The following is a 24,081-nucleotide window of genomic DNA, read 5'->3' as shown; positions in this document are numbered from 1 at the left end:
CGGAGGACACGCCTCTCCCGGAAGTTGACAGTGTTGCTTAGCAACAGAAAGACTAAGATGTCTGGAGCGGGGAGGTGAGTCTGCGGTACCGCATTATACAGACTGTGCGATTATTGTGCGATCTGCACCGAGGGGTGGTGGTGGTAACCAGGGGCGACCAGAGTGACCTATAACATGTGATAGTTGCAGAGTCCGCCTGTACGACTTATAGCCACAACTGTCTTCTGTCATATCAAATACTGTGTCTCATATATACACACACAGTATATAATATATGTATAAGCCCCAGTTTTATTCATAGTGTGTTCTATCCCTTTATGTCCTAGGTCTGAAGCAGAAGATGTCTGTGAGCCGGAGCAGGATGTCCAGGACACGTCTGAGGAGGTAGAGACCCTACAGCTAAGGGGGAGAAGACTCTGTAACTGTATGTATTACAGGGTGGTCCCCATACAATGGAGGGCTCAGTGAAAAACATGGATGACACCCCAATACCAATCCGGCTGTCATCACTGACCCGCAGGCTGCACATGATCGTGTCCGTTACATTGCAGTCTTGTAAATGAGCTGTTTGGTGCACCAGCGCATACCTCCCAACCGTCCCGATTTCCGCGGGACAGTCAAGATTTGGGTGACATGTCCCGCGGTCCCGGTTGGAGGGAGGTATGTCCCAATTTCAACTCAGATCTGCGTCCAGAGGACGCAGATCTGAGTTGAACACATATGCGGCTGAAGCAAGGAGCTGACACAGGTCAGCTCCTCGCTCCGCCGCTGCCCGCCTCTCTCCCTGACACACGCGGCTGAAGCGAGGAGCTGACCTGTGTCAGCTCCTCGCTTCACTGCTGCCGCCGGCTCCTGGCTTGTAGACGCGATGTACAAGCCAGGAGCCGGCGGCAGCGGCGAAGCGAGGAGCTGACACAGGTCAGCTCCTCGCTTCAGCCGCATGTGTCAGGGAGAGAGGCGGGCAGAGAGCGGCGAGGGAGCGGAGGAGAAGGTAAGTTTAATGTGGAGGTGGAACGTGAATCTGGGGAAGGAGAGGACGGCATGACACTGGGGGCAGACATGGAGAGGACATGAATCTGGGGGCAGAGATGTGGGGACATGAATCTGGGGGCAGAGATGGGGGGACATGGATCTGGGGGCAGAGATGGGGGGGACATGAATCTGGGGGCAGAGATGGGGGACATGAATCTGGGGGCAGAGATGGGGGGGACATGAATCTGGGGGCAGAGATGGAGGGACATGAATCTGGGGGCAGAGATGGGGGGACATGAATCTGGGGGCAGAGATGGGGGGACATGGATCTGGGGGCAGAGATGGAGGGACATGAATCTGGGGGCAGAGATGTGGGGACATGAATCTGGGGCAGAAATGGAGAGGACATGAATCTGGGGGCAGAGATGGGGGACAAGAATCTGAGGGCAGAGATGGGGGACATGAATCTGGGGGCAGAGGTGGAGGGAACATGAATCTGGGGGCAGAGATGGAGGGGACATGAATCTGGGGGCAGAGATGGGGGGACATGAATCTGGGGGCAGAGATGGGGGACAAGAATCTGAGGGCAGAGATGGGGGACATGAATCTGGGGGCAGAGGTGGAGGGACATGAATCTGAGGGCAGAGATGGAGGGGACATGAATCTGGGGGCAGAGGTGGAGGGACATGAATCTGAGGGCAGAGATGGGGGGGACATGAATCTGGGGGCAGAGATGGAGGGACATGAATCTGGGGGCAGAGATGGAGGGACATGAATCTGGGGGCAGAGATGTGGGGACATGAATCTGGGGGCAGAGATGTGGGGACATGAATCTGGGGGCAGAGATGTGGGGACATGAATCTGGGGGCAGAGATGTGGGGACATGAATCTGGGGGCAGAGATGGAGGGACATGAATCTGGGGGCAGAGATGTGGAGACATGAATCTGGGGGCAGAGATGTGGGGACATGAATCTGGGGGCAGAGATGGGGGGACATGGATCTGGGGGCAGAGATGGGGGACATGAATCTGGGGGCAGAGATGTGGGGACATGAATCTGGGGGCAGAGATGGGGGGACATGGATCTGGGGGCAGAGATGGGGGGGACATGAATCTGGGGGCAGAGATGGGGGACATGAATCTGGGGGCAGAGATGGGGGGGACATGAATCTGGGGGCAGAGATGGAGGGACATGAATCTGGGGGCAGAGATGGGGGGACATGGATCTGGGGGCAGAGATGGAGGGACATGAATCTGGGGGCAGAGATGTGGGGACATGAATCTAGGGGCAGAGATGGAAGGGGGACATGAATCTGGGGGCAGAGATGGAGGGACATGAATCTGGGGCAGATGAAGGGGGTATATGAAACTGGGGGAGAGATAGAGGGGGGACATATAATTTACGGGTGACTGTAGGAGGATTATACTGTGTGCGGGCACATGAAAAATTAACGAGTGGGCGGAGTCAACACAAAAGTGGGCGGGGCTAAATTTGCCGCTACGCACGCCACACAGTTTGTCCCTCTTTCAGTTCTTCAAAAGTTGGGAGGTATGCCAGCGCCTCCCACATTGCCCATTATCACACGTTATCTCGCATTTGCATTTTCGGATTTTTACTTCCTGAGGCCCCATATTGCAGAAATGCAGCAATTATGGCTGCCCCGTGAATATAAACGCCGCCACAGGGTAGGTCATCATTATGTGATCTGTGGGCATTTGTCATCTGGACCCTGCACAGATCAGCACTGGCAGCAGCCTCCGCTATATATAATTGTGTACATTGATTAGAGTGTCATATGTTTTTTTCACAGACCCAAAGGGATAACATAGCCGCTGAAAAAGAGGATGATATGGAGACCCCATTGGTGAATAGCGCTGTGAGGAACGCCCCCTCCTCCCCTGCAGCTGGTATGTCCTGGACTGTCGTGTCTCATGATGTGGCCCCAGACCCAGTGGTCACTAGTAGAGATGAGCGAACACTGTTCGGATCAGCCGTTGCGAACAGCACGCTCCCATAGAAATGAATGGACGTAGCCGGCACGCTTCCATTCATTTCTATGGGAGCCTGCTGTTCGGAACGGCTGATCCGAACAGTGTTCGCTCATCTCTAGTCACTAGCACTGTAAGGATGGCCGTCACCTCCCCCGCAGCTGATATGTCCTGGTCTGTCGTGTCTCATGATGTGGTCCCCAGACCCCAGTGGTCACTAGCACTGTAAGGATCACCCCCTCCTCCCCCGCAGCTGATATGTCCTGGTCTGTCGTGTCTTGTGATATGGAGACCCCAGTGGTCACTAGCACTGTAAGGATGACCCTCACCTCCCCCGCAGCTGATATGTCCTGGTAAGTCTCATGATGTGGTCCCCAGACCCCAGTGGTCACTAGAACTGTAAGGATCGCCCCCTCCTCTCCCGCAGCTGATATGTCCTGGTCTGTCGTGTCTCATGATGTGGCCCCAGACCCAGTGGTCACGAGCACTGTAAGGATCGCCCCCTCCTCCCCCGCAGCTGATATGTCCTGGTCTGTCGTGTCTTGTGATATGGAGACCCCAGTGGTCACTAGCACTGTAAGGATCACCCCCTATGTCCTGGTCTATCCTGTCTCATGATGTGGCCCCCAGACCCAGTGGTCACTAGCACTGTAAGGATCGCCCCCTCCTCCCCTGCAGCTGATATGTCCTGGTCTGTCGTGTCTCATGACATGGAGACCCCAGTGGTCGCTAGCACTGTAAGGATGACCCTCCCCTCCCCCGCAGCTGATATGTCCTGGTCTATCCTGTCTCATGATGTGGCCCCCAGACCCAGTGGTCACTAGCACTGTAAGGATGACCCTCCCCTCCCCCGCAGCTGATATGTCCTGGTCTGTCGTGTCTCATGACATGGAGGGCCCGTCAGTCTCACTATCTTACAGATTTCTATTTAAAGACTCTTTATCATCTGTACTCGCTGTTCTCTGATATAGAAGCACCGACTTCTTCTGGACACTCGCCCACTTCTTCATCGTGTTTATTTCTGGGTGTTGTCGACATCAATCTTCTTTCTATGCCGAACAGTATAATGACAGATGTGGAACAATATATTACGGCATGAATCACGACAATGTAAACTTTAATTATATTGCACTGCAAAGTAATAATAATGAGTATATCCCATATCTCACTGAGTAGAGCGATGGCGGGGCATGTGCGGGTCCCCCAGCTATCAGACATAGAGGGGTTGTCTGAGATGCATCGATAATGGATACTGGTGGATCAGTATTAGAACGGTGGGGATCAAACTCCCGGGACCTGTACCGATCAGCTGATTCAGTGCCCTTCAGTAATCTGTATACAGCTTCGAGTTGCGTATACTGTAGTATTGTCGCCGGTGAAGTACAGTTAGGGTTTCCTAATGCCCACCAGTTTAGAGATCTTATCCGCGGTGACCCTGACCCTTAACCTAGGGCTGGGTGATGTATATTTTTGTGTCAGTCTTGGTGCCAAGAAGCTGTTTGGTGCCCCCGGCCTTGGTCTTTCTGCCTAAGCCATGTAGGACAACCATACGCTTGCTCTGGGGGTTGCCGTGGGTGCAGCGGACGCCTCATTTGCATATGGATATTTAGATTGATTTTGTCAGCAGTAAGATTGCACTTTGACACCAGAAAGGCTTGTGCACTAAATCACTGACCCACCCACAACAGTATATAAGGGGCTTAGAAGGGACTTTGGAGTTGGTAGAGTTACTTTAAGACATGTTATCTGCCGGCTAGATTTACTTGAAGGGTTGATGGATTATTCTGTAACTTCTAAAGGCTTAAGTAGAAAGGGGGCCGCACCATCTCCATAGAATTGTAAGGAATAGTGACAAATCTGAATCGGCAAATAGGGGTAACAAGACCCCTGTTCTGATGATAGGTGGAGGTCCCGGAGGTGGAACCTGCACCAGTCATGTACTAATGGCGTATCCTGTAACTATCGCATTATGTCTTTACATGTTCTAGAAGAAGAAGGGCCTCTGAAAGACCAGAAAGAAGATGAAGAAGAAGAAGAAGAGCTGGTGGTGTTGGATCCAGATCACGTAAGATCTATATACAGTCTATATGCACATCTATGGCTCAAACATGGGGCCCCATTCTCATGATCAGTGAGGGGTCCCATGTTTTGAGGCAACCCCTGTAAGCACAACAGACTTTGACTGTCCTTTTATGATGCAGCTTGAGCAGATTCCATATACATACACAGAGTAAATGATGAAGTACGGTAAGTGCTGATAATGACATCTGGAATTTTTTTGGCAGCCCCTGATGATCAGATTCCAGACTGCTCTTAAGAATTACCTCGCCAAGCAGATACAGAGCCTGGACATGGAACTGCGTGAAATGGTAAGTGTATACATGGCCTTATACACAGTCCAGTCACATTAATGCGACCACCTGTCAAAATCCAGAATAACCCCCTTTGGCAGAGCGGACCGCTGCGAGACGTGCAGGAAGAGAGGGGATGTGGCGATGATGATCACTGGCCATGCCGACTCCAGTGCCGTGGCCAGCTGCGGTAGAGCATCCATGGGCCGAACAACCCGATTGAGGTGGTCCCACAGGTTCTCCATTGGGTTCAAGTCTGGGGAATTTGCTGGCCAAGGGAGTGCGGTAAACTCATCCTGGTGCTCCTTGAAACACTCACGTACGCTGCGAGCTTTATGACACGTCGCATTGTCCTGCTGGTAGATGCCATCATCCGGAGGAAAAACAATTCGCAAATAGGGGTGAACATGGTCCGCAAGGATAGATGCATACTAGTGTTGATCCATCGTGCCTTCCACAATGATGAGTGCACCCAGATGGCGTATGACACGTGCCTTCTGCCATTGGTTATTTAACGTTGACGTCAAAAGTAGGCGGTGGTCACATTAATATGACTAGACTGTGTAGTAGAGATCAACTATTCGAGTCCTATAGTAGGGGCCAACAATACATGACCTTATAGTAGAGCCTGACAATACAAGGCCTTATAGCAGAGGCTAACACATCAACCAAAACATCCAACAGCCCGCTCCTTCTTTCCCCGGACATCTGCCATTGGGTGAGAGACAGTCCTTTAACCCATTAGATACTTGTCCAGTGGACTCAGCCATCGTTACCCTATAATGTGCACAGACAAACTATGGCTGCTCTAAAATTGGGCATCAACCCAAACTGGTTTACTGTATTCTGGTCAAGCCCCAACAGGACATTTCTCATCCCTCTAACTGTATATGTTTCTATATACTCCTGTGTTCGCAGGGTACGTCACTGAAGAAAAATAAAAGTGAACGTGAAGATCTGGGTGTGATCCTGTACGGTATACAGCAGGAGCTGGCCCGTCAGCAGATGGGGCTGGAGAAGCAGCACGATAAACACGCTCAGATCGCCATCTTACGTAGGCAAGTGGAGGAGGAGCTGGAAAATATCCGAAATATGTACAAGAAAACACATCAGACTTCAGACAGTGAGCGCAAGAAAAGTGAGTTTAGGGAAAACGCGGTTTATAGCTCACAGAATACGCCTTTATATTGCGGTACAATGTGTAGGCAGGTCATGGGGCTTTCTAAAATTTTCATTAGAATAAGCAACCAACGTATGATCAGGGGAGTTAGTGATGGGGCCCAATAAGCAACCATGGGGGTCTCATAGCAAAATATGGCATAAGAAGGTTCTCCACCATGACAATACTGAGTAGAAAGTTCAGAACATGAAAACTTTATGATTATGTTGATACAAACTGATGTCACAGTACAGGATAATACACAGTGATGTCACAGGATAGGGATAATACACACAGTGATGTCACAGTACAGGGATAATACACACAGTGATGTCACAGTACAGGATAATACACACAGCGATGTCACAGTACAGAGATAATACACATAGTGATGTCACAGTACAGAGATAATACACACAGTGATGTCACAGTACAGGGATAATACACACAGTGATGTCACAGTACAGGGATAATACACACAGTGATGTCACAGTACAGAGATAATACACACAGTGATGTCACAGTACAGAGATAATACACACAGTGATGTCACAGTACAGGGATAATACACACAGTGATGTCACAGTACAGGGATAATACACACAGTGATGTCACAGTACAGGGATAATACACACAGTGATGTCACAGTACAGGGATAATACACACAGTGATGTCACAGTACAGAGATAATACACACAGTGATGTCACAGTACAGAGATAATACACACAGTGATGTCACAGTACAGGGATAATACACACAGTGATGTCACAGTACAGGGATAATACACACAGTGATGTCACAGTACAGGATAATACACACAGTGATGTCACAGTACAGGGATAATACACACAGTGATGTCACAGTACAGGGATAATACACACAGTGATGTCACAGTACAGGTATAATACACACAGTGATGTCACAGTACAGAGATAATACACACAGTGATGTCACAGTACAGAGATAATACACACAGTGATGTCACAGTACAGGGATAATACACACAGTGATGTCACAGTACAGGATAATACACACAGTGATGTCACAGTACAGGGATAATACACACAGTGATGTCACAGTACAGGGATAATACACACAGTGATGTCACAGTACAGAGATAATACACACAGTGATGTCACAGTACAGGATAATACACACAGTGATGTCACAGTACAGGATAATACACACAGTGATGTCACAGTACAGGATAATACACACAGTGATGTCACAGTACAGGGATAATACACACAGTGATGTCACAGTACAGAGATAATACACACAGCGATGTCACAGTACAGGATAATACACACAGTGATGTCACAGTACAGGATAATACACACAGCGATGTCACAGTACAGAGATAATACACACAGTGATGTCACAGTACAGGATAATACACACAGTGATGTCACAGTACAGAGATAATACACACAGTGATGTCACAGTACAGGGATAATACACACAGTGATGTCACAGTACAGGATAATACACACAGTGATGTCACAGTACAGGGATAATACACACAGTGATGTCACAGTACAGGGATAATACACACAGTGATGTCACAGTACAGGATAATACACACAGTGATGTCACAGTACAGGGATAATACACACAGTGATGTCACAGTACAGGGATAATACACACAGTGATGTCACAGTACAGGGATAATACACACAGTGATGTCACAGTACAGAGATAATACACACAGTGATGTCACAGTACAGGATAATACACACAGTGATGTCACAGTACAGGATAATACACACAGTGATGTCACAGTACAGGATAATACACACAGTGATGTCACAGTACAGGATAATACACACAGTGATGTCACAGTACAGGATAATACACACAGTGATGTCACAGTACAGAGATAATACACACAGTGATGTCACAGTACAGGATAATACACACAGTGATGTCACAGTACAGGATAATACACACAGTGATGTCACAGTACAGGATAATACACACAGTGATGTCACAGTACAGGGATAATACACACAGTGATGTCACAGTACAGGGATAATACACACAGTGATGTCACAGTACAGGATAATACACACAGTGATGTCACAGTACAGGATAATACACACAGTGATGTCACAGTACAGGATAATACACACAGTGATGTCACAGTACAGAGATAATACACACAGTGATGTCACAGTACAGGGATAATACACACAGTGATGTCACAGTACAGGATAATACACACAGTGATGTCACAGTACAGGGATAATACACACAGTGATGTCACAGTACAGGGATAATACACACAGTGATGTCACAGTACAGGATAATACACACAGTGATGTCACAGTACAGGATAATACACACAGTGATGTCACAGTACAGGATAATACACACAGTGATGTCACAGTACAGAGATAATACACACAGTGATGTCACAGTACAGGGATAATACACACAGTGATGTCACAGTACAGGGATAATACACACAGTGATGTCACAGTACAGGATAATGCACACAGTGATGTCACAGTACAGGATAATACACACAGTGATGTCACAGTACAGGATAATACACACAGTGATGTCACAGTACAGGGATAATACACACAGCAGGGATAGCCCTGGGATTTATGACGGGGTTATACTCAGTTTTTGATCAGTCATACTGCACCTTATAAGTGGAGATGTTTAGTTGTTGGGCCCCATAGCAGCTCTTATGTCTTTCAGCCTTCTAAGCCCAATACTTCCGCCAGTCAGCAGACACATTCTGAATTGTGATTGGTAGTTGTGCTGAGCTGCTCATATGAGTGGACTAAGCTGCAGTACCGGGCACAGCCATGTTTGCATGTCCTACTGATTGGTGCTGATCTCTAAGGATTTGCCATAAGTAGTAAATCCATATCTGATCAGCCATTCCAAAGATATAAGCCCTGTCAGTGCTGATGCAGTTTTGGGTCTACTAGTCAAGTAGGTGGTAACAAGACTGTGATTCCTCGGGGGCGGGGTCTCTGTGTGCTGTTTGTCATACAGTGTTGCCGCCCACTTGGCTATTATACTCTAATTTATATAAACTCTAACAAGGTTTATATCTTTGAAATGGCGGAACATACTTGGGTACACAAAACACCAAGATGAGGCTGGTTATTGTTCTTCTCAGACCTGGTGAGGTAGATCTTACAGAGACATTCTGTTGTTAGTTTCCACATCTAACGTAGCGCTTTTACTCACTGATCCACTTTCGTCCTTTCAGTCTCCTCTATGCAAACAGAGGTGGAGAATTTGGCGTTGCGTTTATTCTACATGGAGAACATGTCCAGCGACGTGCGTTCAGACATCTCGGTGATGAAACGCGCTGTTCAGAAGACGGAAGCCGAGAGAATCCAGGCCGAGGTGGAGAAGCAGAAGCAGGTGCGGCCACGTCTTGGCTTTAACCCCTTCATCCCTGCCCTATAAGAATTTTTTTTTTTTTTGTGGGACGAGGTGTATTTTTTATGGCACCATGAATATTGTATCACAACATTTTTGGGGGGTGACAACCTGTTTTAGTTTTTTGGGGGGATTTTTATTAACTTTATTGTACAGATTGTTACAATTATACGTATATCAAATGTATATTTTTTATATGAAGCTAGTTTCACAGCATGGAATATGGAGAGGTATTAGACACGGTCTTCCACCTCAGGCAAGGTTTATGTGGGCTTTTTTTGGTTCGGAACCTGAGGTGGAGGCCGACTCAGGTTCCGGACCAAAATACGGGTAACTGCAACTGGATGCCGATGCAGTGCACCGACAACCAGCCACGCACTCCGCCAGGGGTGAACCTGGGCTTTCTGCCGCCTGAAGCGGCGACAGAAAGCTCCCCCCCCCCCCCCACGGAGGAGGGGCGGAGCTGAGGGGGCGGGGTCACAAGAAAGGGACGGGGCGAGCAGAAATGGGGCGGGGACGAACAGAAAGGGGGCGTGGTCAAGCGGAGCGAGCGGCGTTCACAGGCAGGGAGAGGACCTGCTCTCTGCCTGAGTGTGAGGGGCGGCTGCTGGAGCAGCGCTGCATCCAGCAGGGTCGCCCCAATCCACCGCTCGCTTCCCGTGTTGGGCTGCAGACACAGTGACGCTAAGCCAGTCCAGGTCAGCTTGTCCTGGACTGGCTTAGGTCAGCAAAAATGCTGCCCCCCCGAGGCCCTGGCATAGCGCCGCCTGAAGCGGTCGCTTCAGGTCGCCTCATGGGAGGTGCGGCGCTGCACTCCGCTCTGGATTATGCCCAAATGAATGGGCCTAGTCCGGAGGAGAGAGTGTCTTCAGGTGGATGTCGCAAAGCGAATCCGCCTGAAGAATGAGCATGTTGCTTCTTTTTCCGGGAGCCGGAACAAACGGCTCCCAGAAAAAAGAACCGACCGGCTCCCATTGACTTCAATGGGAGCCGTCTTTTGGTCAGGATTCTGAGGCGGATACGGTCTTCAAATCCTGACCAAAATACCCGTGTGAACTTACCCTTAGATTTTTTTCCAAATTCCGACTCTGTGGATCCCACAGCAGAAAGCTGAGGCAGAGCTGATCATGCCCAAACACAATGGGGCTAGTCAGTCTGAGCCTTGGACTCCCGATTCTGCAGTTGAATCCACAGACGGATTCCTCTGCTGCAAAATCTTCGACAATTCGGTTTTGATGCCTATTTAGAAGTCAATGGAGAAAATCTGCAAGAAATCCATGAGCAATGTATAACATGCAGAAATCTTTCAATTCACCCTCATGAACCTGCTTCAGATCAAGATGGAAAATCTGCATCATTTCTGTCCTGTGTGAATATACTCCATATGTATTCGGACAGGGAATGGACTTTGGTGAATTTGATCTCCATGAGGCTCATAATACATCAAGGTGAATTCATAATAAGATTTATCCTTCACATTGTGCGTCTGTTTCCTAGGACTTATTTGTGGATCGACTAACCCGGGAGGCCGACAGACTCAGGGAGCAGATCGCTGTGTATGAAGCGCAAATTTCTGCTCAAAAAGAGGACACGAAAGCGGCGCGAGAAGCCGTAGCTGAGGTTAGGATGGATGCTTCCTGACCTAGACTCTGTGGGATTTTTGAAGAGTCAGGGTTATCTAGAAGGCATTGTTCACTTTCTTTACAGGCCAACATGGAAATCGAAGCTGTAGGACTTGAAAAGAAGCAACTGCTGCAGCAGTGGAACAGCAGCCTGATAGGAATGAGCAGGAGGGATGAGGCCTACGCCGCCATTCAAGAAGCTCTCAGGTGTGTAAGGACAAGTGTTTAAGGGATTGTATCAGGTTTGCAATGATAGTTTATCCACGGAGTTGGTTAATAAGGGTCTGATCAGTAGGGTCCGCTGCGGGAACCCCTACCAATAACCAAAACAAGGGGCCTGTATCGCCCTGTGTGCATGGAACAATAGTTACTGCATTCTTCTCACTATGGGACTGACAAACACGAGCCAAAATAAATATAGTGGTAGCATGCATGGCAGGGCTCATTCACATCTGCGCCCGGTCTCCGTTCTGCAGGTTTCCGTTTCCTGCACAAAACAGAGGCAGGAGACGGAAAGCTGCCGGCATGCTTCTATCCCATTCATTTGAATTGGCTTGAAAAGTGTCCGGCTGTGAGCGGCGGTGAGCGTTTTATGCTCTCCGTGGCGAAACCATTTTTTTTTAAACCGGACACAGAGTCGGACATGCAGTACTCTGTGTCCGGTGTAATAAAAAATGGTTTAGCCGCGGAGCGCATAATACGCTCACTGGCGCTCACGGCCGGACTCGGCATGACAGTTTCCAAACGGAGATCGAACACTGGTGTGAACCCAGCGCCACCTGTCAGACCTGTCACTGAGTACTGAAACCGCTAAATGAAAGTGGTGGGGTAAGTTCACACGGGGTTTTTTTAGTCAGGATCTTGAGGCTGTATCCGCCTCAAAATCCTGACCAAAAAGACGGCTCCCATTGAAATCAATGGGAACTGGTCAGGTGTTTTTTCGGTAGCCATTTGTTTCAGATCTCAGAAAAAAGAAGCGACGTGCTTATTCCTCAGGCCGATTCGCCTCGCAACATCCGCCTGAAGACACTCCCTTCTCCCGACTAGGCCCATTCATTGGCCCTAATCCAGAGTAGAGTGCGCGACTGGATGCCGGTGCAGTGCAGCGGCATTCAGTCGCGGCTGCCCGTATTTTGGTCTGGCCGTCTCAGGTTCTGGACCAAAAAACCCTGTGTGAACTTACCCTCAGAAGTACTTAGCTGACTTTGTGCTGGTTCAGGTCTCGGAGTATATAGTGAGCGATGTATATACTTTACATGAGTCCGTACTCCGCTCTCTGAGGAGGAACAACTTCTGTCCTTTCATTGTAGCGATGAGTAAGAATTTTACTTTGACATATCAGAAGTTTTGTCGCAGGCCAGTTGCACTTTGACCAATGCTATTAATAATATAATAATAATAATAATAATAATAATAATTTTTTATTTTTTTTGCTTTTTCAGCTTGGCCCAGCAGGAGCTTCTCTCCTTGGAGACAGAGATAGAAGGCTACAAGAAATCTGTTACAAAAGAAGAAGAGACTCACGAGAAACTCGCCTTCATGATTAACCGCGCAGAGAGCGATGCCGCCATGACCAAAAAGCTGATTACTCAGTGTCAGGCAAAGCAGGAAGCGCTGAGGGTGGAGTTCAATACGTACATGCGGACGTTAGAGGAGACCGAGCAAGCTCTGAACAGGGTCACCGCGGTAAGTAGGTTACCACATGGCAGCAAGGAGCGGTTTTAATATACTAATGTATCAAGGACTAGAGATGAGCAAGTAGTATCCGATCAAATACCTCCCTTCTATAGGTATTCGTGTAAGCGGCCGAACACCAAGGGGTTAAGCGCATCGAATATTCGATGCATTTAACCCCTTTGTGTTCAGCCGCGTACACGAATACCTATGGGGGGGAGGTATTCGATCGAATACTACTCACTCATATCTATCAAGGATGCATCACCCGTTAAGACTTCCATCTTTCCTTGAGTAGATAGAGCGGAGACTCACTGACTTTCCCTAGTAGTCACACCAGAGCCGTTGTTCTTCTCCAGTAGAGCTGCAGTGTCTGTATCACCCCTATTCCAATTCCAGCTCACTAGCCCCCCTCCATCACCCAGTAGTCATCAGATTATCTCCTACTTACCCTTTATAGTCACAGCAGTGCCTCCTCCTTCACAGGACACCCCCTTACTCCCTTCACTAGTCACAGCATGGACTCCCTATATGTTTCCTTTAAATACAGCCATTGAGCACATGGACATTACGACTTTGCTGCAACCTTATTTCTCCATATTAGCATACCCCCCCCCCCTTCTTCCATTACAGTAGTCACAGCAGGGCCTCACCAACCTCTCCCCAATAGTTACAGCAAACCTAGTATTCTTAACCTATAAAGAGACTCTGTCACCCTTTTTCCATAGAAGCTACAGCCCACTAACCCTGCTCTACTGCCCTATAAACCAATGAGTATCTCCTTCTTACCCATTGAGAGTGTTTGTGCTTGTCATCACAGCTCAGCCCCATTCACTTGAATGGGACTGAGATGTGAGCAGGCCATGTGACCAATGAAAGTGGCATCAAATGGCCTGTGAAGGGGAAGCAGATAAGTAAGCACCTGATATGTGGGGTCCTGGGTGTCGGACCGCTACTGATATGCCCAGAAAACAGGCAATAATGTAATACATCTCTCTGCACTTTCTTGCTTCACTTTAGGAAAGAGCAGGACGTTGGAGCGAGCTGAACTCTCTGCGGAAGCAAATCGAGAAGGAATCCCAAATGAAAGGTAACCTGGAAAGTCAGATATTGGAAAAGCTTCAAGAAAAAATGACGTCTGACAAAGCGGCCAAATATTCATCGCTGCTGACCGAGAAACTGCAGAGGAGAAAGCTCGAATTGGTACATAAAGGCGCCGAGCAGCCAGATACGTGTCCACTATGGACGGAGCGCACATCAGTTCTCATATCCATCCATGTTGTCTCTTATAGGAGATCGACTACACCAAGGTAGAGAACGAGAGCGCTCAGGTACAGCTGGAACTCAACCACAGCTTGTCGCGGATCCAGGCGCTGCAGAGGACGGCGGCCGAGCTGGAGAAAAAGATTGAGGCCACCAATGAGCTGATCTCGCGCAGCCAGAGCGAAATCGCAAAGCGGACTATAGCCATCGAGAGGAAGCAAGCCAGCATCAACTTATACAGCAAGCAGATTGAGACCACACTCGCGGAAATTGGGGTAAGGCCAGTTACTAGACTGCAGAAATATCATTGGAGGTACATGTTAGGAAAATTTCCTGACGTGTTCCTGCAATGGACACCACTGTAAGCCTATACCTATAGATTTCTATTGTAAAAATAAAACGTAGAACACACAGTATAGTGTACCGCATCCTTCTATAGGGAAGAGTGCGACAAACTGTACAACTCCATACAGGAATATATACCAGCTCAACCTCTGGGGAGTATAGTGAATATCTACATGGATGTGTTTGATGAAATGCCCATTCAACATGTGGGCACTGCAGAACACAGTGTGAATGCATCCTTACTATTTCCATCTCCAGGATCATATTTAAAGTTGTAGCTTAAAGGGACCCTATCATTAAAATCACATTTTTTTCTCGATCACACGTAGGAATAGCCTTAAGAAAGGCTATTCTTCTCCTACCTTTAGATGTCTTCTCTGCACTACCGTTCGGTAGAAATCCCGGTTTTCGTCTGTTTGCAAATGAGTTCTCTTGCAGCAGTGGGGGCGGTCTCCAGCGCTCAAACAGCACTGGGGAGTCCCCAATGCTGCGAGAGAACTCTGCATGTTGTCTTCTTGAGCTGGGTTCAAACTTCTACGCATGTGCAGTCGGCTCTGCCATCAGGCCTCGGGCAGAGCTGACTGCGCATGCTCACAGGTTACAAGAAAATGGCCGCTTACACAGATTACTGTGTAAGCGGCCATTTTTCTTGTGGCCACGGGCATGCGCAGTCTGCTTGGCCCAAGGCCTAGAAGATTAAAACCCAGGACGGAAGAAGACGCGCAGAGAGCCCGTTCCTGAAGAAGAGGCATCGCTGGAGATTTCTCTCACAGCATTGGGGACGCCCCCAGTGCTGTTTGAGCGCTGGGAACCGCCCCCACTGCTGTGAGAGAACTTATTTGCATACAGATGAAAACCAGGATTTCTACCGAACGGTGACGCAGAGAAGACATCTAAAGGTAGGAGAAGAATAACCTTTCTTATGGCTATTCCTACGTGTGATCAAGAAAAAAATGAGATTTTAATGATAGAATCCCTTTAAAGAGGTTGTCCAGGATGTAGAATTCTTTGCAAGAAGGCCGGGGAAGGTGAGAAAAAACAATACCCATACTAACCAATGTCAGTTGCTTCAGTGTCTCCCACCGTGGTCTGGTCTTGCTGCACCCGGGGTCTGCCGGAAGTCCTCACCATACATGACCACTAAGGCCTAAGGAAAGGAACCGGGACATTGCTCACATAGGTCACCTATGACATCACGTGTCCTTTCCTTAGGCCACTGTTTGGCCTCAGCGGTCACGTGAGGTGAGGATTTCTGCCGGGGTGCTGTGGGGGAAACACCGGAGCACTGGGAACTGATGAGTATGGTTTTTATTTTTCACCTTCCTCGGCTTCTTTGTGAAAAATTGTAAATCCTGGAAACCCCTTTAAGCTGCCTGAAGTGTTTTGTCCACAATACATTGCTTTAGCGGATTCTGTCTTCTCCATGTTTACGGCTCATTGCCTGGGCTTCAGACCACCTCTGCTATTTAGCAGCAGTGGCTGGGCTGGTCACTTCTCTTCCTCTTATATAATGCTCTTATAATCCCTATCTCTATGGCGTCCAGATTCCCTACTGAGTATATGGAGGTAGTTTTTGTGTTCATGAAACTTCCCCTTTGAGTTGAAATTTAGTGGCTGTCGAGTGTGACCACAGATTCTGGTTTCATAAATTTGCTTATACCACTGAAGAGTATTTTTGGGACCTTCAGCTATCTTGAGAGTGTCAGTCAGAGACCCAACAACTATGGCCACTGTGACTGGCGCGGAGGCGGCACGTGTCTGACCCTCTCCATTCTTTTCTATAGAACACTCGGCTGTTTTTGGAACCTCCATAGAAGTGAATAGAGACTAGAGAGCGCTGTGCGCATGCGCAGCCATCTGTTCATTCAACACAACCATAGAACTGGGGTCTCTGATTCCCTTTTTGGATAGGGTCCCAGAGAGGGGCTCTCCATCTATTAGACATCTATGTTCTATTCTATGGACACGCCATACATGTCAGTGATGGGAAAACAACTCTCGGGGTATGTTCACAAGGTATTTGGCGCTGACTTTGAGGTGAATTCCATCTCAAAATTGCCACCAAATTCTGTGCCTGATCTCGCTGCGGATTCTGATTCAGCTGCAGAATCTGCGGTGCGAGACTTGGCCCGCGTGAGGCTAATCTGGGAGTGAAGGCCATGGCAGAAATCCAAAGGGGCAGAAAATGGAGAGGAGTTTGAGGCAGAAGTCCTGGTCACTTTCCACCACGTGAATAGACCCTAACCGTATTATTTCAGTCTTTGGCCACGTTTCAGGTTCCAGGTGACTGACGTTTCTTATATTAGTACCTATTCCAGCTGACATGTTGCTTTTCTTCAGGGTAAGGAGCTGGGACCTCTGGAGATCCAGGTCACTGCCTTGACCAAGCAGATAGAGGAGTGTAACCTGGAGATCGCCTCCGTCCAGCAGTATTGGCTGCGGCTGCAGACGGAGATGGTGCGACTGAGCCGGCAGAGAGAGGAGCAGGCCGCAGCCGTGGAGATGCTAAAGAAGGAGCTGACTATCCTGCAACAGAGAAAGGTCCGGACAGAAAGTGAGTGGCCGCTAACAACGCTGTGTAGCCAGAGGCTTAACTATAATGGCCAGGAGCCGACACGGTGCCTCCTTCTTATACATAGGTATAAAAGGGTCTTCTGAGATCCCAAAAGATTTGGCCAGAGAATGGTATAAAATAAAAGAAGAACCTATACCTGATACATTGCTGGGTGCTCCAGTGGGTCCTACCACATGACCACGGCAGCCAGTGTCGGCACAAGTATAGGTTTGGGCTTTCTGAATGTCAAAATGGCCAATCCTTTTGTTCTCATGGGATATAGGCCCCCACTAGCTTCTGCTCCTGTCCATAGTAAGAACACATGCACACCCAGCTGATTCCAGTGTGCATGTGTATGAAAGGTGAAAGGAAAAGCAGCGGTCTTATAGTTATCCATTCTCCTGTCAGATGTGCAGGGACGAGTACACACCATAACCATGTGATGCCAGGATAGTAATTATTAATAGGGTCCATGTATGGGGCTCTCCGGCCACCATGTACTAGAGCAGGGGTAGGGAACCTTCAGCACTCCAGCTCTCAGAAACTACAACTCCCAGCATGCACACTTGCTTTACTATTCTTGGAACTCCCATGGAAGGGAATGGAGCATGTTGGGAGTTGTAGTTTCATAGCAGCTGGAGTGACGAAGATTGCTGACCCCTCTTGCCCAGTGTCACATTAGGCTGGGGAATTGGAGGGAAACTTTAGGTCCTTAAATACTCCTCTTGGACAGTTACTGCAGGAGGTCAGTATGGCGGTAGGTTGTGGACAGTATGGCTGTAGATTGTTTTTTTTGTAATGTAGATTGTGAGCCCCATATAGGGATCACAATGTACATTTTTTTCCCTATCAGTATGTCTTTGTAGAATGCGAGGAAATCCACGCAAACACGGGGAGAACATACAAACTCCTTGCAGATGTTCCTGGCGGGGGATTCGAACCCAGGAATCCAGCGCTACAAGGCTACAGTGCTAACCACTGAGCCACTATGTTACCGCGGTTGTAGATTGTGTCGCCCTGCAACACTTGCGTCCTGGGTTAAAATACAGACAAGGCCAGATTGTGGCTGATATTTCTTGCACCCTCCACAGTGTTCTCTACTGCTCCCATTTCCCCCACAAACTTGCTGATACATTATTTGACTTCCTTCATGAGATAAAGAGATTAAGCTGTCAGGGACTGATGTAAGTGATCTCTGTGCAATTCTGCTGTATAAGGTACAGGAAACACATGTCTATAATGTATATACTGCCCTCTTCAGACAGACAGAAGTACTGCAGCTGCAGTCTTCAAACACTGTCTTAGGATCTGACTATGGGAACATACACAGCATGTACAGTAGGGACCCCCATCACAATTGTTCCCTACACGCCAGTGCTCCTGTTTACCCATTTATATAGTAGCTGCAGCCGGTGCCATTCACTTGAACTTTACTACAGTTCCTGGCACAACCATCTTGGCCGGAGTGCCGCTGTGCAGGTAAATCAGTGCTGCTTCTCCTTTCTTATGATCTGCAGAGATCCTTAACATCAGACTAGACGTTTTAGTGATCTGCCATAAGATGGATCTCGGTGACTAACATTATATTACTCGGCAGATGACATAGAACAAGAGAAAAACGAGCAAAAGGATATTGAACATCACATGAAGAACCTGAAGAACGACATGCTGCGTCTGAATATGCTCCTAAGCAAAAAGTCAAGCTCTAAGGAACAGTTACTGCAGCACAACCAGCTGATGGAGAGCGACTTTGTGCGATCACTTCGGGTCAGTACCAGTAGACCTACAGTATGCTGCCAGGGTAAGGTGCAGAATGGAGGCCTAAATCTCCCACTTGTATTTTTAGGAGGCAGAAAAAGAGTCAATAGAAATGCAAGAGAATCTGGAAAACGTACAGGAGGAGAAAGAAAGACTTGTACATAGCCTGGTGGAAACTGAGTGAGTGTGAATACTGGTCCTATACCCCAGCGGTTTTGTATACTGAACGTAGGCTTTAAGAAATATCTATTTAAGCTGTAAAAATCTGGAGGTAGCATTCATTAGTAAGTGGAGACTCCGGCATCTGTCATAGTCAGACGGGCAAAAGTCAGGACAGGTGAAGCAGACAGGATGAGGTCAGGGCAGGCAGAGCAGACAGGATGAGGTCAGGGCAGGCAGAGCAGACAGGATGAGGTCAGGGCAGGCGAAGCAGACAGGACGAGGTCAGGGCAGGCGAAGCAGACAGTACGAGGTCAGGGCAGGTGGAGCAGACAGGACAAGGTCAGAGTGAGCTGAGAAGACAGGACGAGGTCAGGGCAGGCGAAGCAGACAGGATGAGGTCAGGGCAGGCAGAGCAGACAGGATGAGGTCAGGGCAGGCAGAGCAGACAGGAAGAGGTCAGGGCAGGCGAAGCAGAGAGGATGAGGTCAGGGCAGGCAGAGCAGACAGGACGAGGTCAGGGCGGGTGGAGCAGACAGGACGACGTCAGGGAAGGCAGAGCAGACAGGATGAGGTCAGGGAAGGCAGAGCAGACAGGATGAGGTCAGGGCGGGCACAGCAGACAGGATGAGGTCAGGGCAGGCGGAGCAGACAGGACGAGGTCAGGGTGGGCGGAGCAGGCAGGATGAGGTCAGGGCAGGCGGAGCAGACAGGACGAGGTCAGGGCGGGCACAGCAGACAGGACGAGGTCAGGGCAGGCAGAGCAGACAGGACGAGGTCAGGGCGGGCAGAGCAGACAGGACGAAGTCAGGGTGGGCGGAGCAGACAGGACAAGGTCAGGGCGGGCCGAGAAGACAGGACGAGGTCAGGGCAGGTGGAGCAGACAGGAAGAGGTCAGAGCAGGCGAAGCAGACAGGATGAGGTCAGGGCAGGCGGAGCAGACAGGACGAGGTCAGGGCAGGCCGAGCAGACAGGACGAGGTCAGGGTGGGAGGAGCAGACAGGATGAGGTCAGGGCGGGAGGAGCACACAGGATGAGGTCAAGGCAGTTGGAGCTGAGACGCTGTGATAGGCGGGCAGAGATTGGGGCTGGGCAGTTCATTCACCCCGAAGGTTTCCGACAATTCTGTTTGTTTAACAGAATTGTCTAATTCAATTTTTCCTGACATATGTCATGATCATACAGCAGATGACGGAACTTTAAAAAATATATGTTTAAAATAAATGTTAAAATTCAAATCCCCCTTCTATAACACGTAAAAATACATAAAACATATTAGACATCCCGGTGTCAGAAAATGCCCGGACCTTATTACCTTATTGCTTATACACTAAAAGGTGGGGCTAATGGTCCATAAGAAGACCAAGACCAATGGGCATTAGTTTGGGAGGGAGTGCCCCATGTGTGTGCTGAGTCAGCGCATACCTGGGGCAACTTCAGTAGTAGGATCATGGTAGGGAACAACATAGTGGGCACAGAGACCCTGAGCAAGAGAGCGGCAGGAAAAGAACACCAGGCATGAAGGTAGAGAGTGACAGAGGAGCGCGGGGCACCAGGTAGAGAGTGACAGAGGAGCGCGGGGCACCAGGTAGAGAGTGACAGAGGAACGCGGGGCACCAGGTAGAGAGTGACAGAGGAGCGCGGGGCACCAGGTAGAGAGTGACAGAGGAGCGCGGGGCACTAGGCAGAGAGTGACAGAGGAGCGCGGGGCTCCAGGTAGAGAGTGACAGAGGAGTGCGGGGCACCAGGTAGAGAGTGACAAAGGAGTGCAGGGCACCAGGTAGAGAGTGACAGAGGAGCGCGGGGCACCAGGTAGAGAGTGACAGAGGAGCGCCGGGCACCAGCTAGAGAGTGACAGAGGAGTGTAGGGCACCAGGTAGAGAGTGACAGAGGAGCGCCGGGCACCAGGTAGAGAGTGACAGAGGAGCGCGGGGCTCCAGGTAGAGAGTGACAGAGGAGCGCCGGGCACCAGGTAGAGAGTGACAGAGGAGCGCGGGGCACCAGGTAGAGAGTGACAGAGGAGCGCGGGGCACCAGGTAGAGAGTGACAGAGGAGCGCCGGGCACCAGGTAGAGAGTGACAGAGGAGCGCAGGGCACCTTACCCTGTCCATGATAATACATGGGTGGGTATAATGGGCCATCAGAGTATAATGCATCTATGTGGGTCACACACATGGAGCCCAATACCCCTTTAAGTCTAGGTGTTAAGAGTCCGAAGAAGTGCTATAGTTAATATGTCTGCTCCTTTGTATTATGTACCTCTTGTCAGACATCAAATCATGCTTTGGGAAAAGAAAATTCAACTGGCGAAGGAGATGCGTAATGCGGTGGACTCCGAAACTGGCCAAGGAGAGATTCGAGCCATGAAAGCAGAGATCCACCGCATGGAGGTAAGCAGGAGGTCTACGGGGCTGATTTATCAAGACAATTTCAGATTCATTGGACAGATCCTAAAAATATAATCAATGTTTTCTAGTTATATTATGATGTTCACTAACATAGTATGGCGCCATATGGTGTTCAAAATGTATAGAACCTTGTATGTCCACCTATTGAGCTGAGTGCTGGTGGATGCACATGCTCATACTTCCCATAGTCAGGTCTCTGCATAGCAGCCAATAGGAATCACTTTCTGCCATGCTGGTCAGGGAATTGACAAAGCCAGTATAGGGTCTATATTGTCGACTACCAGGGGGGGAAGGAGACTGATTCTGTCCAATGAGGTCTTATTTGCATGTTCCTTACCCAGCATAAGATTATGAAATATATCTCTGCTATATTATATTGAGAATAGGAGGGTGTACAAGGGACTATAGAAAGGAAGTAAAGACAAGTCCCAAGACTTCTGATCATTCTACTTGTGCCTGCAGGTCCGATACGCACAACTGATGAAGCAGCAGGAGAAAATGATCCGCGACATGGAAGCTGTTGTTTCTAGAAGGGAAACCATCATGATGCGGGGTAAAAACCAAAGTGAGAAGGACAAAAAGAACCTGAGCGCGACTGATTTCCAGAGTAAACTACAAGAGCTAAGAAAGAAAATCAAGGAAATCCTAATGGTAAGACATTCTAAGGGTGCGCAAAGTGTGAGTGCAAAAATGGGTTACGGCGGCTTTATGGGGTGTTACCTGTATGAACAGGTCAAAGTCACAGTGTAGATGGGAGTCGAGGCAATGTAGACTCTATGGGGACAGATTGAGGGTCTATTATACTTCCATCGTGACCTCCCATTCATACAGAAAGCACTGTGTGCATCAGAGGAGCACGAAGGAGATCTGTCCTCCTGACTTATCAGGGTAGGACTTGGCGCCTTGTGTGCACGGATCTCCAGTCTGATCCCATTCACTCCGCTGATTACACTTTGTATGTCTTTGTATTGCATAGAATACAGATGAATGTAACCAGGCCATCTCACATCTAGAAGACTCTCAGAAGACGCTCAGCTCAGACATTTCCGAAAAGCAGCATCGTATCTCCACCCTAAAGATAGACGCCAGCTCCATGGAAAGTGATATCGAGCAACTACAAGAGAAGAAGCGTCAGGTAACTTCATATTATGCTTATATTATACATGGCGCTTTAAAAGGGAGTCTCTGGATCTTACTGTTTGATGTCCCATCCCGTAGCTGTTCGCCTTAGGGTGCCTTCACACGGTGTAGCGCGCCGCTCCTTTAGACACGTATACACGTGTCCGAGCGCAGCGCTTCAAAACAGAGCCCGTTAATTTAAATGGGTGCCGATATACGCGCGCTACCCATTGAAATCAATAGGTAAAAAAGCCTCCGATTTATTTCAATTGGTAGCGCACGTATATTGGCATTTTGAAGCACCGCACTCGGACACGTGTATACGTGTCTAAAGGAGCGGCGTGCTACGCCGTGTGAAGGCACCCTTAGCCTCTTCCCTGTGTCAATGATATCACATTTATTGGTCACATGGTACAGCAGCAGCTAAGTTCCATTCAGGGGACCTGCAATACCAAGCACAGCCACTAAACAATGTATGGCGCTGTGCTTGGTATTCAGTGATAAGGCAGAATGCTGCGACCTCTTCAACCAGCTGATCAGTGGAGGTCTCAGGTGTCCTGATGAAGTCCTTACATTCTTTCCCTGTTTCCCATCCAGAACCTGTCACAGATCGTGGCCTTTCAGACTCGCTTGAAGCATTTGCAGGCGGTGAAGGAAGGTAAATACGTCCCGGTTTTCAGCAGCCCGCAATCATTGGAAGCCGAGCAGCAGAAGCAGGAGGCGCGCGTGCACACGGTCAGCACCATCATCCACCAGATCCAGCAGGAGTATCCGCAGTATCAGAGCGTCCTCCATAACATAAGCCTCGCCCTGGACACCAGGCTGGAAACCCAGGAGAGCGCGACCGAGAGAGCGCCGTGACTCTTAACCCCTTCTAGTATGTTTAAGAATGTGGCCTAAATATGCTGATAATTAAAGTCTATGTACAATAAAAGACAAACCCTTCCCATGCTGTCCATCATACCGTCCGCTATATTACATATCTGTATAGAATATTGAGGTCTGTTTGGATTGACCTTACTAAGTGGTGAGAGAGCGCACAGTCTGCCATGTTATCTGTTTAATGAATGGGATAGAGTGTGTGGTTATTGGAATAGCCCTTTAAGAGGCTCTTCAAGGAGTGTTTCCATACGTACCTCCAGTGGGTTCTATCATGGACAAGCCACAGGTTCTGCGCTGGGGTCACATGATCAGAACCAACACCTGAGTCCCTCCGCCTCCTCGATGTGTGTTGTTACCTATATTATGGGGCGGCCAGGCCACGTAATGTAGGTCAGTAGTGGTGAGAGGAAGCGGAGCA

General features: G+C 48.8%; 1 protein-coding gene across 1 annotated transcript; it reads left to right on the top strand.

The window, feature by feature from the left end:
• Positions 1-32: 32 nt before the first annotated feature.
• CCDC40 (coiled-coil domain 40 molecular ruler complex subunit) lies at positions 33-23,711 on the top strand. The gene is made up of 19 exons (XM_075278217.1): positions 33-74; positions 327-384; positions 2,783-2,879; positions 4,949-5,025; positions 5,246-5,329; positions 6,230-6,449; positions 9,704-9,861; positions 11,377-11,499; positions 11,587-11,708; positions 12,944-13,187; positions 14,196-14,378; positions 14,468-14,713; positions 17,124-17,337; positions 18,935-19,104; positions 19,184-19,275; positions 21,524-21,644; positions 22,125-22,313; positions 22,639-22,797; positions 23,379-23,711. The coding sequence occupies exons 1-19, from the start codon at positions 58-60 to the stop codon at positions 23,640-23,642; spliced, it is 2,838 nt and encodes a 945-aa protein (XP_075134318.1). The 5' UTR covers positions 33-57; the 3' UTR covers positions 23,643-23,711.
• The last annotated feature ends 370 nt before the right edge of the window (positions 23,712-24,081 follow it).

The sequence above is a fragment of the Leptodactylus fuscus genome, chromosome 6, assembly GCF_031893055.1.
Source record: "Leptodactylus fuscus isolate aLepFus1 chromosome 6, aLepFus1.hap2, whole genome shotgun sequence".
Classification (NCBI taxonomy): Eukaryota; Metazoa; Chordata; class Amphibia; order Anura; family Leptodactylidae; genus Leptodactylus; species Leptodactylus fuscus.
Note: the sequence above shows the minus strand (reverse complement) of the source record. Positions and strands in the feature narration are given on the sequence as shown.